General features: G+C 38.3%; 1 protein-coding gene across 1 annotated transcript in view; it reads left to right on the top strand.

The window, feature by feature from the left end:
• The first annotated feature begins 1072 nt into the window (after nt 1–1072).
• The window catches only part of IKZF3 (IKAROS family zinc finger 3), a 107566-nt gene continuing 92249 nt past the window's right edge, over nt 1073–16389 (top strand). The window contains exon 1 of the mRNA XM_054457296.1: nt 1073–1267. Within this exon, the coding sequence (XP_054313271.1) occupies nt 1261–1267 (7 nt within the window). The 5' untranslated portion in view covers nt 1073–1260. The remainder of the gene's footprint in view (nt 1268–16389) is intronic.

Below are 16389 nucleotides of genomic sequence, written 5' to 3'. Positions count from 1 at the left end.
AAGCTACAATTCATAAAATTACAGCATGTATACTTTAACTTGTAAGTGTGGGTTTCTTCTGATATGGACAGCTGATGCACAAACCCTCAACCTTAAGTCTCAAATATATTTGTATGCACTAATATAATTTTCTAATAGCTGTGACAGTGGCCTTTTGAGACTCATTCGTATTTTGTCTCACACGCTGCATATCTTTAGAAGGGCTCACCTGAACAATGTCCCTTAGACCTCAATGTAAAGAAAAGTTCTGCTTTGAAAAACAGTTTTGTGGTCACTTCCCCTTTCCTCTCTCTGCAGTCAAATGTATGCTTTACCTCTGGACAGTAGGGAGGGTGTTGGGAGAAGATGTTGACTGATGCATATCTGTATACTAACATCTTTAAGTTAATTATACAATCTTACTGGCCCCACCTTCCACCCTTAGCTCTACTTTCTTTGCTTAATTTTCTGGTACATCATATATGTATTTTTGTAAGGTGTGTATTTAGAAGAAGGCAGGCTGGGAGAAAATAAACACACTCTATAAAACACTCCCTCTATTTATATAGAGTGGGTAGTATTGTGTGAGTGGTGGCAAATAAATCAAGCAGTTCCCAGAGGGAAAACAAAAGTGAGATAATTGCTTCCAAAAATTAAAAAGTTGAATTGATAGAAGTACCAAAATCCTTTCCAACTGTCTTTCTGAAAACTTGGACCAAAAACTTTTACCATGTGAAATGAAAAAGTGAGGAAGGAAAAAAAAATACTTTGAAAGAAGGGGGTTCTCATTGATACTTTCCACGGCTGTTATCACTGAATCTAGACAAAAAGTTCCAGATCTTCCTCAATTTAAGATAAACGTCTTTGAACTTGAGCTTGCCAAGAAAGCAAGGCTGACCCCCAACCCTCCGTGTGATGTTACTTTTCTCATCCATTATCCTTCTAAAATAGACATTTTGAGACAATTTAGTGATGCGACATTTCCATCCCGTCGGAGTTCCTTGGGTTTGACATTCAAAAGGGGGCTGGAGGCGCGGAACCCGCGGCACTCCGCGGCCAGCGTCCTTTAAAGCCGCCGCCAGCCAGCGCCGCTGTAACCCCGCTCACCGGCAGGTCGCCGGCTCCTGCCCCTTTCAGTCTGCGCCGACGCGGCTGCCGGATCCCGGGGACTCCCCGCGCTGGGAATCTCCCGCCAGCTGCGCGCTGAGTCCAGGCGACGGCAGGAGCACGTGGAAAGGCCGGGTAGCCACAGCGGCAGCTCCAGCCCAGCCCGGCAGCGACATGGAAGGTGAGCCTCCAGCCCGCTTCTTTTCTCCGGGGTCTTTGAGAAACTTGACCTGTGCAAGCAGCAGAAAGAGTTTCTTCTGAATCTCAGTTTTGCTTCTATTTACTTCTTTTGTCAAAAGTAAATATGAGGTATTTCAGAGGACAAAGCGCGTCGGTTCTCTTACGTCTCTCACTTGTCCTTCCCCCGCCCTTTAGAAAGTGATAACTTCTTCGCAATTTTATTTCTAAAGGGTTGTCAGACATGGGGGGTCTACCCTACATCTGCAGAGGAAGAGTACTTAAGAGGTGTCCCTGAAATGGCTGCAAATCTGGGGGTGGAATAACCAACCCTTTTGGATATTTTTTCCTTCATGGCCTCAGTGTTTATTGGAATTAGGCTAATCTGAGTAACTTGTTTTCTTCCAACGGTAAATGGTGTCATATGGGAAAGGTACATTTTAAAGCGGTTGGCATTTGCAGTTCCCTTGGAACTCGATCTTCTAATGAGTCTTCTTTACCCAACGCAAAAATCAGGTTCACATTAGGAGTTTAATATGAATTAATTTTGAAAGTCGTAACACTATCCTTGCTTCTCAAACATTTTTCATTCTGTGCTTCCTTGGGATACCTAAAATTTCACACTGCGACTGTAAACTCTTCAATGGTCTTTTCAACAAGTGTTTCTAAAACCTTGAAAATGGCAAATGCATCTCAACTCGGGGGGATGGTAGGATTAAGAAATTCAGAATTTCAGTCTATTAAAAATGAGATATTGACACCTAACTAAAATGTTACTTTGATAAATATGAAGATTGTGGATATTTTCTTCATAATGGAAGGATCTCTAATTAACAATGAACTGATCTTTGGCAGCTTTATTTCTAGAGTATATGAAGTTGTTAAAATATCAAAAACTTTATGCTTTTAATTTTTAAAATTAGGGCTTGAAAACTTTAAAAATTTTGCATTTTTAACATTTAAGTAATGGTTTATTGAAGTGTAATTTTTAACAAAGATTTTATTGGCCAATAACAAGGAAAAAAAGTCGGGCTGTTGTATACTATGGGAAAAATAATTTTCGAAAAGCTCTTATGCTTTAATTATTACAAATGATTAATTTGTTTTTATGAAATTATAAATCAGTACTCCGACACTATTTTTCCTAGCCTTAACCATACCACGTATCAAGGATAATGCACAGAATCGTGTAAATCCATAGAAACTGGAGTATTTCTCTATAAGTGTTAATACTTCCAAATTCATTTATTTAATGTGCAATAAAGAAACTAAATAGCATATCTTAGGTTATTGGTGTACTAACACAGATGTTTAATAAGCCTGGATGAAGACTCCCTTAAGAAGAAAAGAAGGAAAACTTGTGTAGAATTTAATTTAGAATGTGTAGACTATAAATGGAAAGAGAATATAGATCAATAATTTTTTAAAGTTGTGTTTACATGATTAGATTAAATTTATAGGTCCATGGAGATAGATAGTATAGATTATGCTTAATGAAAAAACTTTAACATTTAAATTTTAAAAAGAGGTTAATTATGTGAATTTGGCTATTTTAATGTCAGGTCCTTGCGGATAGAGTATTTGATGTGGTAAAATATCTAGTTCATTATAGCTACCCAAAATAGACTAATCTGGCCCATGTTTTTGATATTTAAAATATTTTTATATCATCTTGTGGTTTTGATCTCAGTCTAGAATAGAGAATTGGTCTATAGTGTATACCTCTCTTGGCAATGTAAGAAAGTAGAATACTTCATGGAATACCTTTATTTTCTGCCCAATTTGGGGGTCACATTGATTCATAACAGCTTATTGTACAATGCAATACTGTATATCATTCCTTCAGCATATGAAGTCATTTAACAAATTCATTAAAATTTTAATTAATTTATTGAGACTTTCTATGTATGAAGATGTCAGATGAATAAGCTTTTGAAATAGAAATCTTGTAGAAATGAAGATTTAATGAATATACTAAATCAGAAGCTATAACTTTTTAAGTTTCTCACAATCTGTGACCTTAAATATTTTCTACCCAAAGACTCTTTATGAATCACTAAATTTTATTATTTGTACTATAACATCTCTTCTGTCTGTTATGGTCGGGAAATGGGGTGGTTCACAAACATGAATTTCACAGGTAATGGCAGACTTCTTATTTAATGTAAAACATTTTTATTTTTAACAATATTGAGTAAAGATTTTTCTAAGTATATTTATTACACAGCTCCCTGCTTTATAAGCAAGGCACACAAGAGATAAGTTTATCTCGGCAACTCTGAGTTACTGTTCTCACCATCAGATCATGTATTATTCCGTAATATATTCTCACAGGGGTTTTGAGCAGAATGCCCCTACACCAAACATACCTAGGATATTGTACAATTTTTGTCTCCTTCTTGATGTCAGCTTATATTTCTTACCACATAGATTTTGTGGTAGTAGTTTTTTGTTTCAGGTCACTTTCCATGTTCTGGATGGCTGAGATTAATAGAGATAAAACCTGTAGATGATGGAATCTGTTTGCCCTCCGTTGTGAGCGTATGGAGGATGAAATATGAAGGTTTTAAGAAACAAAAGCCACAGAAAAGCCATGGCGTCCTGGTAGAGCATAATTTTTCAAAATTCCTGTTTGTGCTTCCTTTAATCCAGTATGCTATTTCACGCTTCCATGTCTTTGCTATTATGTTCACCCATTCTCTACTTGCTTATGCCTACTCATTTTTCAAGACTCTGCTCAGGCATCATCGCCATGAAGGCTCTACGATGACCTTCTTCTGATGACTTCCTCCTAGTGCCTTCTGGTGATCACCCCTACCCAGTCTCTCATGTTCCTTTACCTCAGCTAAGGGCCTCTCCTTTCTGTGTATATCTACCACATTGTGTTGAAATTATTTATTGATTTAGGTGTTTATTCCCCCTCTGGTCTTTCAGCTTCTGGAGAACAGAGACTGTGTCTTATTTTTGTACACTGAATGCCAAGGACAGTTTCTGGTTCATAGAAGGCCCTCAGAATTTGTTGCATTCAATTAAAATAGTGCTGAAAAAGTACTTTTTATTATGTTTATTGTGATGCATTTTATTTAAATAAATTTTTAAAGTAGGAGATTGGGGCTAGTAATTCTTTGATAAAACTCAGTAATTTTTTAAGCATTTAAACTGTATAATTGAAAAAGACAGCTTGGAAAACAAAAATGTTATTGGATATTTTTGCTAGACTGTCACTTAAAGCCAATTTTAACAAAATTAGACTTAGGGGGTACATGTGCAGGTTTCTTATGTAAGTATATTATGTGATGCTGAGGTTTGGGCTTCTATTGATCCTGTCACCCAAATAATGAGCATAGTATCCTATAGGTAGTTTTTCAACCCTTGCCCTCCTCCCACCCTTCCCCATTTTGGGGTCGTCAGTGTCTAATTTGGGGGTCACATTAATTCATAACAGTCTATGTGTACCCAGTGTTTAGCTCCCACTCGTAAGTGAGAACATGCGGTATTTGGTTTTCTGTTTCTGTGTTAATTCACTAAGAATAATGGCCTCCAGCTGCATCCATGTTGTTGCAAAGGATATGATTTCATTCTTTTTTGTGTAAAGCCAAATTTTAACTGTTAAATTTACATAAGCAGATTTCAGGATCACAATTAGTCCGTTAAAATATCCATTGAATATGAGCAGAAATTTGTTTTCTCAGTCAGTAAGATATAGATGATGCCATAAAAATAGCATACACTTTCAAGGGATACTTTAAAAATACATTGTTATAAACTTTTCATTCATATATAAATGTATATACTTACACTTATTTAGGACTAAAAGATTGTTGGTAGATCTTTTATCAGACATCCAGTTTTGTTTGTTTGTTTGTTTGTTTTTTTAAGAGATAGTTCTCGCTCTGTTGCCCAGGCTACCACAAACTCCTAGGCTCAGACGATCCTCCTGCCTCAACCTTCTGAGTAGCTAGGACTACAGGCATCCACCAACATAACCTGGTAATTTATTGTACAAACCGCCATGACTTGCTGATTTATTATCTTTTATTTTTTGTAGAAATGGGGTCTCGCTATGTTGCTCAGATTGGTCTTGAATTCCTGGCCACAAATGATCCTTCTGCCTCAACCTTCGCAAGTGCTGAGATTACAGGAGTGAGCCACTGCACCTGGCCTAGATAGATGTCCAACAATAATTGGCTTGTATGTCAAGCTATAGTTCCAGACCATGTATGAGAAGAACTGAGTGATTAACACAGAAACTTGCATATAGTAGGTGCTCAATAAATGTTTTTTGTCCTAGGGATTCATTAATTATTTTGAAAAAAGACCCTACACATCACAAGGCCATAGAATGTACTCTGCTATTTAGCCTTTATTAAATTTAGCTCCTTATTGACTGGTATATTTATGATAATTAGAAATTACAAGGATGAGGCCGGGAGTGGTGGCTCACGCCTGTAATCCTAGCGCTTTGGGAGGCTGAGGCGGGCAGATTGCTTGAGCCTGGGACTTCAAGACCAGCCTGGGCAACATGGTAAAACCCTGACTCTACAAAAACTACAAAAATTAGCCAGGCGTGGTAGCACATGCCTGTAGTAATAGCTACTTGGGAGGCTGAGGTAGGAAGATGGCTTGAGCCTGAGAGGTCAAGGCTACCGTGAGCCATGAGCATGCCACTGCACTGACATGAGTATGCCGCAGCCTGGCAACAGAGCAAGACCCTGTCTCAAAAAAAAAAAAAAAACATAAGGATGACACCAAGGCCTTTTGGATCACTAAAAAAAAGATGCAATAATGAAACAATAATTATAATTTATTTATAATATATGTAGATTGTTTGAAAAGTAATCTGTGTATAACTTTATTAATTAATATTACTATATAACTCATCAAAATACTTTTATCCCTAGTGATTCTGAATGAGGTTATTTTTTCAGTCTAATTGAAATCTGGTTTTTGCATCCAAAATTAAAAGGTTTTTTTTTTTTTTAATTAAAAAGTTACTTAAAAAATTTAAGGGCTGAGCACAGTGGCTCACACCTGTAATCCCAGCACTTTGGGAGGCCAAGGTGGGAGGATTTCTTGAGGCCAGGAATTTGAGACCAGCCTGGGCAACATGGTGAGGGCCTGTTTCATAAAAAATAATAATAAAATAAAAATAAATTGGCCTGGTGTGGTGGTGTGCACTTGTAGTCCCAGCTACTTGGGAGGCTGAGGTGGGAGGATGGCTTGACCTGGGAGTTTGAGGCTTCAATGAGCTGTAATGACGCCACTGCACTCCAGCTTGGGCAACAGAGTGAGAACATGTCTCAACAACAACAACAAAAAATTTAAGTCCAAAGTGGTATAGAGTAAATGAAAATAATATGGAATTACCATATTATATTAAATATCAATACCACGTGACGATAGTATGTTAGATATGTGTCCAATCCAGGGGATATTTAAAAACTGGGTACTTGATGGTTACAGGCGCCTGTAGTCCCAGCTACTCAGGAGACTGAGACAGGAGAATTGGTTGAACCTGGGAGGCGGAGGTTGCAGTGAGCCAAGATCGCGCCACTGCACTCCAGCCTGGGCGACAGAGTGAGACCCCATCTCAAAACAAACAAATAAAGAAAAAACTAGGTACTTGATAATGGATATGAAACAAAGTGCATTACTCTTTACTTATTGTCAGTACTTAAAATCAGCTTACTGAGTGATTTTTTGTAACAGTGGAATTGGCAATATGTCACAAATTGTACTTAGTAGTATTCTTAGAGATGAAATTTTTGGCACATTAGGTTATTGTGGGTTTACAAAGGAAACTTTTCTTTCTTTCTTTCTTTCTTTTTTTTTTTTTTTTTTTTTTAATAGAGACAGGGTCTCGCTGTGTTACCCAGGCTGGTCTTGAACTCCTGAGCACAAAAGATTCTCTTGCCTTGGCCTCCCAAAGTGCTAGGATTACAGATGTGAGCCACCAATGCCCGGCCAATGAAGGAAACTTTTAAAATAAGAAATGGAAAACATTACAATACTGTCACTCATGAAATAGTACAAAACTATTATTTTTCTACTCTGAATTATCTAAGGATTATACAACTAGGTTTCTTGTTTATTTTGTTGATTAATACACCTATAGCCCCTTCTAGACTGTTATTTTCCAAAGTTTAGGGATCTCTCTCTCTCTTTTTTTTTTTTTTTTTTTTAATTTTTGAGATGAGGTCTCTCTACATTGCAGGCTGGTCTCAAACTCCTGGGCTCAAGCGATCCTCCCACCTCATCCTCTTGAGTAGCTGGGACTAGAGGCATGTGCCACCATGCGTAGCTAGGGATCTTTTTATAATCGGTGGTGACTAGTACCCAACCCAGTCCCCAGGACATAGTAGGCCTGTAGTCATATTTGTTAATAAATTAATGAATGAGTTGCCTGTGTGTTTGGTCATTTGACTCTTTTCTTGCCCAGCTTTTATAGTAAAGGGAGGAAGGAAAATAGAGACATTGAAATTGGTAAATTTTGCTGGATAATTTGTTAAAGGTACTGTTAAAGGTTTAGTAGAAGATATTGAAGTATTGGCTAAATCCAATGGGTGAATACTGCCATTTTTCTAATCCACGCCCCCCACAAAATACAATGCCTTCTAACTTTTGGCTTTATTTAATAATTTTGGTACCTTTTTTATTTCAGTGAAGCACTGCAGTTTCCACAATAGACCATTTCTTCACAATAGATGTTTTGATTCTTAAAATTGTTGAACATCACTTAATTTGAATACTTTATCATAGCAACATCAGTTCATTTAAGAAGTAATGTCTATTAGAGAGACTATTAATTTACCAGAATATTTGGCACATCAGAACAATTTCCTCTAGGAGTCTGTGGATATGAGAAAAAGATCACTCTCACAAACCTATAACATTTTTATGGATATGGAATTACATCATAACTGATGGAAAATATTGTCCAGTATGAAAACTGGAAGTAACTAATTTTTATAATGTATAACAACTAATCATTTTTGCTGTCATCTGCCTCTATCCCTTAGTTAAGAAATCCCTTGACCTAGACTGCTAAAAATCACTAATAGTTGATTTATATGCTTACATACAGTGTAGGCAGTTCCACAAATGTGCTTCACGGGCCAACTTGATTTAAATTTCATTAGAATTTCACATAAAATTCCAGACTTTAAAGTATTGAAGATGATCAGTGTATAAATTTATCCTCTGATCTCAAAATGGGCCTTTTTTTTCCAAATATTAAAATTTTATAAATGTGATGAGTAAAATGATGGTGCTGCTGGTCTTTTTCTCCTGTGCATATTTTCTCATGTAAAATTATTATTATTATTATTATTTTGAGATGGAATCTCGCTCTTGTCACGCAGGCTGGAGTGCACTGGTGCAATCTTGGCTCATTGCAACCTCTGCCTCCCAGGTTCAAGCAATTCTCCTGCCTCAGCCTCCCGAGCAGCTGGGATTACAGGCGCCCGCTACCATGCCCGGCTAATTTTGTACTTTTAGTAGAGACAGTATTTAGCCATGTTGGCCAGGCTGATCTCGAACTCCTGATCTCAGATGATCCGCCCGCCTTGGCTTCCAAAGTGTTGGGATTACAGGCATGAGCCACTGCGCTGTAAAAGTTATTTAAGTAAGAATATTATTAACAGTCTGTGACCAGCCTGGCCAACATGGTGAAACCTCATCTCTACTAAAAATACAAAAATTAACTGGGTGTGGTGGCACGTGCCTGTAATCCCAGCTACTCGGGAGGCTGAGGCAGGAGAATTGCTTGAACCTGCAAGGCCGAGGTTGCAGTGAGTGGAGATTGCACCACTGCACTCCAGCCTGGGTGACAAAGCCAGACTCCGTCTCAAAAAAATAAATAAATAAATAAAAAAGAATATTACTAACTGTCTTATTCCCTGTACTTTATTACTTTATTAAGTGCCTGTAAAGGCTAAGGCTCAGCTGTGTGGGACATGCTTCTGTCACAGTATAGTAATCAACTACTCACTAACAAAGACATGTAACTTGTAACCTTACACACATTTAAAAGATTTATAATATACATGTTATATTGTACGTATACAATATACATGTTATAGTGTACATATATAATATACATTGTATATTATAATACATGTTACATCATCATTGTATATTATAAATCTTAAATGCTTATAATAAAGTTGGGGCACTTCTTGTTTGATTTTTATGTTCAGAATGAAATAAAATGAATGTTAAATATTTTTGTGATTCAACTTTGAAGCAAAGATTACTTATCATCCTTTCTCAAGTTTCTGGGAATAGTTTAATTAAAAACTGTTCTGAAATAATAAGGTGAAGCACTCCAGCCTCAGCCTCCTGAGTAGCTGGGATTATAGGCGTGTGCCAATACTGCCCGACTAATTTTTCAGATTTGAATTAGTAGGGCTAGGAGACCAGAATGCACAAACAAGTACACAGCTTCTAAGTGTGCCAAGCCAATAGCATAGTACGCACATCTCAATAAAAGGAATTTGGAGATTCTCAAAGGACTCAACAGATATCCATTGCAAACATCAATGACCTCGTATGGACTTAGTTGCCCCAGATCTAAACAACTAGAACATTTTTACACGTAATCCAATTTGGGGAGGGAGATCCAATCTATATAATAGGACAAATAATGATTGAACAAGTTGATATTAGGAATTCATGTAGTGCTTATAGATTTTATAACTACTACTATACACAGTGAGACTTGATGATTATATAATGACCTTGAGGTATTTCACTGTTAGTCTCACATTTCAACAAGAATTAGGATTAGACACAAAAACAAGACAAAAACTTGTTTTTTGCAACAGGACACCATTTATACCAAAATCTTATGTGGGATCAGATGCAAGTGTAATGTTCCAAATGAGAGATTGGGAGAAGGAGCAAGAGACCACTGCTAAGCCTCTCTTCCTCTTGCCATAGATCAGCCCTGTGGCAGCCCTCTGCAACCCTGGATTCCATAAAACACATTTTGAAAACGACTGATTTAGACCCTTACATGTTTTTTCTACTAGTAACCCTGTATCTAGACTTGCCTCTTTTAATCTGTTTTGAGGATTGCTGCCAGAATCATCTTCCTAAAATATAAAGTTATTCTCCTACTCAGACACCATTTTAAATATCTTTTGGTTGGACATTTAAGATACTCCACAACATAGCTTCAGTACCTTCCCAGTGGTATCTTCTGTCCTGTAATGTGACTCTGTTCTGCTGCTTAGTGTTCCCTGTTCGGGCATTGCTTTCCCTCACTCCCCATTTTTCTAATGCTGTTCTTCCAACTCAACAAGTCCAAAAATGAACTAATTTTCTCTCCAATCCAAACCAACTTCTCCTGACTTCCCAGCACTGTGAACAGCACCACAATCATGCCAACTGAAATCCTCACTCATCCATTATGATCTATTCTAAACGCCATCTCCTTTAGGAAGCCGTCCCTCATTCTAAGAGGAATACCTTCCTTTTCTGAAACATAGTGACATTTTGTGCTGTCTAATGACTTCTAGACTCTAACTCCATTTTATGTTCAAACATGAAGCATTTTTGCATGGTTTTAGTACACTCGAATTTATCTAGGATTGGAATTACCACCTACATTGAGAGAGGATGATTTTTTTGTTTAGTTTAGAGCTTAGCCTCTTTTACCATTATTATTATTGTTTTTCATTTAATCCATGGCTTTATTTCCTTGTTTTTTAAATTTTATTTCCTTGCTTTTTTTTTTTTTTTTTTTAATTGATGCAGCATGCATCCTTCTGCATTTAGCTGTTGCATTCATGGTGATTCTACAAATACATCTATCTACCTTATTCTGTCTTCTGGAATAATTGTGCTGGTGCATTTATATTTTGAAATATAGAATATTTACTGTCATTTATTTCACCTTTATATTACAATTGGGACTTTGTTTTTTTGTTTTTTTGTTTGAGACAGAGTCTTGCTCTGTCACCCAGGCCGGAATGCAGTGGCGTGATCTCGGCTCACTGCAGCCTCTGCCTCCCGGGTTCAAGCGATTCTCCTGCCTCAGCCTCCTGAGTAGCTGGGATTACAGGCATGTGCCACCATGCCCAGCTAATTTTGTATTTTTAGTAGAGACAAGGTTTCACCATATTGGCCAGGCTGGTCTCCAACTCCAGACCTCGTGATCCACCTTCCTCGGCCTCCCAAAGTGCTGGGATTACAGGCGTGAGCCACCGTGCTCAGACTTTTTTTTTTTTTTAAACGGAGTTTTGCTCTTGTTGCCCAGGCTGGAGTGGAATGGTGCGATCTCGGCTCACTGCAACCTTCACCTCCCAGGTCCAAGCGATTCTCCTACCTCAGCCTCCGGAGTAGCTGGGATTACAGGCATGTGCCACCACTCCTGGCTAATTTTGTATTTTTAGTAGAGACAGAGTTTCTCCATGTTGGTCAGGCTAGTCTCGAACTCCCGACCTCCGGTGATCCACCTGCCTTGGCCTCCCAAAGTGCTGGAATTACAGGCATGAGCCACCGCTCCTGGCCTGTTATTTTTTTAAAATAAAAAAATTTTTGACAGGCATTGGCTACAGTTTAAACAGTATCAGTGAAACCTATCATCACTCTGATAGCATACATTGCATCAGTGGTGGGTCATCTTCACATATGTACTCAATGTATTTTTTTATTGTTTAAAAGATTTTAAAAGATAGTTGAAGAATGACAGTTTTATAATGTTTAATTTTGATGAATCTTGTAATACAACATTTATTATACAATATAATTCAAAAGTCAGGAATCTTCATTCTTCATTCTAAAACTATTTATTGAATACCTGTTTTGTGTCACATATGCAAAATACTGGCAATACAGTGGTAAAAAAGGCAGACAAAGCTTTGGCCCTTATGGAATTTGGTAAGGTAAGGAAGACAGACCAAAGAACAAATAATAACAATTGAAATAATTAAATTTATGCTAAGTGCTATGAAAGAAATAAAAAGAATGCTAATATGGAGAGTAATGGTAGGAGGCAGGGTCAGGGACCTCTCCTCTAAAGAAGAGGTCTGGCTAGTGATAGGAATTTGGCTTTGGCTGTCTTCTTCAGCACATAGATGATTTTTTTTTTTTTTTTTTGAGATGTAGTCTTACTCTGTCACCCAGGCTGGAGTGCAGTGGTGTGATCTTGGCTCACTGCAACCTCTGCCTCTGGGGTTCAAATGATCCTCCTGCCTCAGCCTCCTGAGTAGCTGAGATTATAGGCGCGTGCCACCACGCCTGGCTAGTTTTTGTATTTTTAGTAGAGAACGGGGTTTCACCTTGTTGGTCAGGCTGGTCTCGAACTCCTGACCTCTTGATCTGTCCGCCCCGGCCTCCCAAAGTGCTGGGGATTATGGGCGTGAGCCACTGCGCCCCGCCAGTGATATTTAAAGCCAAGGGAATGAATGGTATCACCTAAACAGAGAATATATTGAGAGAAGGGCTCTCAGGATAGTGCCTGGAGACATACCTCATTTGATCAGGTAGAGGAGAAGCCAGCAAAAGAGAAAGAGCAGCCAGTGAGACAGGAAGAAAACCAGCAGAGTGTGGTGTAACGGAATTCAAGAAAGGGGAGTATTTCATGAAGGAGTGGGTGGTCAGCTATGTTGAATGTGGCTGAGAAATCAAGCAAGATAAGGACAAAGAGTGTGGTTGGTTTTGGCAACATAACACTTGCTAGTGACCTTGACAAAAGTGGTTTCTGTGGAGTGGTGGGGATGGAAACCAAATTGAAGTGGTTAGAGTGGGAATGGGAATAGAGGAAGTAGAAACGTTGATTACAGACCATTTTTTCCAGAAGTTTAGCTATGAGGGTGAAGAAGAGAAATCAGTGGGATGTTGCTGGAGGGAAATGTGGATTAAGAGAGGTTTTGTGTTTGTTTTTGTTTTTCAAAGATGAGTGACATTTACACTATCTGTAGTGTCAGTTTATTGAAAGAAAAATACCAATATTGAAACATTTTGAAATCCTAATTTGCAGGGAAGTTTGAGGAATTAGTGATCACTGAAAATATCTTCATATTTAGTTTATGCATGACATGTAAATCAATTTCTGTACCACGTGATTTTTAAGCTATATATGGAGCCTATTCAGTGAGTGGTTGGTGTAGATGCAACTTATCAAAATTCTGTAGCAGAATCATGAGAAACTCTTGAAATTCAAAGTTTTTTTCAAAAGCAAGAAGATACTGTTATAATTGCATTTCTTAGGTTTAGGATTTAGATATTTGGAGATGTGTGAGTGTTCAATGGATTTTCTTTAAATTAAGGAATAACATACAATTAAAGTGCACATATCTTTTGTTTATAGCTTGATTATTTTTCACCTATATACAACCTTCCAGATCAATATATGGAACATTTGCATCACCTCAGAAGGTTTCTTTCTGTCCATTTATTGTTAATTTCCCCCTTTGCCCCAAGTTAATCACTATTCAGACTTGTATCCTCGTAGATAGTTTTCATGTTGTTGAATTTCATATAAATTAATTATACAATATATGCTTTTCTGGGGTCTAGCTTCTTTTCCTCAATAGATTTTTGAGATCCATCCAAGTTGTTATATTTATTAGTAGTTCACTCTCTTTTATTATTGAATAGTATGGATATACCACAATTTATACCTTCTGCTGTTGATGGACAATTGATTGTTTCCAGTATTTGGCTGTATTACAAACATTCTTTTGCATATCTTTTGGTGGACATATATGTATTCATGTCTCTTGAATATATACCTAGGTGGCCAGGCATAGTGGCTCACGCCTGTAATTCCGGCACTTTGGGAGACCGAGGCAGGCAGATCACTTGAGCCCAGGAGTTCAAGACCACCCTGAGCAACATGGTGAAACCCCGTCTCTACAAGAAAAAGTACAAAAATTAGCCAGGCCTAGTCATGTGCGCCTGTAGTCCCAATACTGGGAGGTCAAGTCTGCAATGAGCCATGATCATACTACTGCACTCTAGCCTGAGTAACAGAGCAAGACCCTCCCTCTCTCTCTCTCTATATATATATATATATAAAATATGTATATGTATATAATATATATAATATGTATATGTATATTATATATATAATATGTATATGTATAATATATATAATATGTATATGTATATTATATATAATATGTATATGTATGTTATATATAATATGTATATGTATATTATATATAATATGTATATGTATATTATATATAATATGTATATGTATATTATATATAATATGTATATGTATATTATATATAATATGTATATGTATATTATATATAATATGTATATGTATATTATATATAATATGTATATGTATATTATATATACACACACACACACACACACACCCAGGACTACCATTTCTGCGTTCTAATGTAGGTGTATGTTTAGCTTTGATAAGTATTGCCAAAGAGTTTCCAAAGTGGTTGGATCAGTTTACCCTCCCACTAGCAATGTCTGAGAGTTATACTTGTTCCATATCTTTTTGTTAACACTTGCTATTATCAGTCTTTTTAATTTTTGCCACTCTTATGGGTGTGTAGTGAGTGGTATTTCATTGTGGTTTTAATTTAATTTGCATTTTCCTGATGAGTAATTACATTGAATGTCTTTTCTTATGTTTATCGGCCATTTGGATCCTCTTTCCTGAAGCGTCTAAGGTCTTCTGGTCATTTAGGTTTTTTTGTTTGTTTGTTTGTTTTCCTGAGACGGAGTCTCACTCTGTTGCCCAGGCTGGAGTTCAGTGGTGCCATCTTGGCTTACTGCAACCTCCACCTCCCAGCGATTCTCCTGCCTCAGCCTCCTGAGTAGCTGGGATTACAGGTGCCCACCGCCCTGCCTGGCTAATTTTTGTATTTTTAGTAGAGGTGGGGTTTCACCATGTTGGCTAGGCTGGTCTCAAACTCCTGACCTCAGGTGATGCGCCTGTCTTGGCCTCCCAAAGTGCTGGGATTACAGGCATGAGCCACCATGCCTGGCTGGATTTTTTTTTTTTTTTTAATTGGGTTGTCGTTTTTCTTACTGATTTTGTAGGCTTTTTTTTTTTTTTTTTTCCCTGAGACGGAATCTCGCTCTGTTGCCCAGGCTGGAGTGCAGTCGCGTGATCTCGGCTCACTGCAAGCTCCGCCTCCCGGGTTCATGCCATTCTCCTGCCTCAGCCTCCCGAGTAGCTGGGACTACAGGCATGTGCCACCACACCTGGCTAATTTTTTTTTGTATTTTTAGTAGAGACGGGGTTTCACCGTGTTAGCCAGGATGGTCTCGATCTCCTGACCTCGTGATCCGCCTGCCTCGGCCTCCCAAAGTGCTGAAATTACAGGTGTGAGCCACCACGCTCGGCCTGATTTTGTAGGCATTTTTATATTTTGGGAATGTATGCGTGTGTGAGAGACGGAGTCTCGCTCTGTTGCCTAGGCTGGAGTGCAGTGGCACGATCTCCACTCACTGCAACCTCTGCCTCCCAGGTTCAAGGGATTCTCCTGCCTCAGCCTCCCAAGTAGCTGGGATTAAAGGCACCTGCTACCACACCTGGCTAATTTTTGTATTTTTTTAGTAGCGACGGGGTTTTAGCATGTTGGCCAGGCTGGTCTCAAACTCCTGACCTCAAGTGGTTTGTCCACCTCGGCCTCCCAAAGTGCTGGGATTACAGGTTTGAGCCACTGCGCCCAGCCAGGAATGTGTACTTTGTCAGATGTGTAATACAAATACTTTCTCCCAGTCTGTAACTTGTTTGTATTTCTTAATCTATTTGATGAATAGAATTCCTAATTTTAATGAAGATTAATTTATCAGCTTCTTTTTTGTGACTAAGTGCTGCTTATGTCTTGCTAAAGAATTATTTGCTGGGCACGTTGGCTCCCACCTGTAATCCTAGCACTTTGGGAGGGTGAAGCGGGAGGATCATTCAAGGCCAAGAGTTTAAGACCAGCCTGGGCAACATAATGAGACCCCATCTCTCCAAACATTTTTTTAAAAATTAGCTGAGGGTGGTGATGCACACCTGTAGTCTCAGCTACTCAGGAAGCTGAGGTGGGCAGATTGCTTAAGCCCAGGAGTTCGGGGCTGCAGTGAGCTACGTCATGTCACTGCATTCCAGCCTGTGCAACAGAGTGAGACCCTGTCTCTTAAGAAAAA

The sequence above is a fragment of the Pongo pygmaeus genome, chromosome 19, assembly GCF_028885625.2.
Source record: "Pongo pygmaeus isolate AG05252 chromosome 19, NHGRI_mPonPyg2-v2.0_pri, whole genome shotgun sequence".
Lineage (NCBI taxonomy): Eukaryota > Metazoa > Chordata > Mammalia > Primates > Hominidae > Pongo > Pongo pygmaeus.
This window is presented reverse-complemented; position numbering and strand designations above follow the sequence as displayed.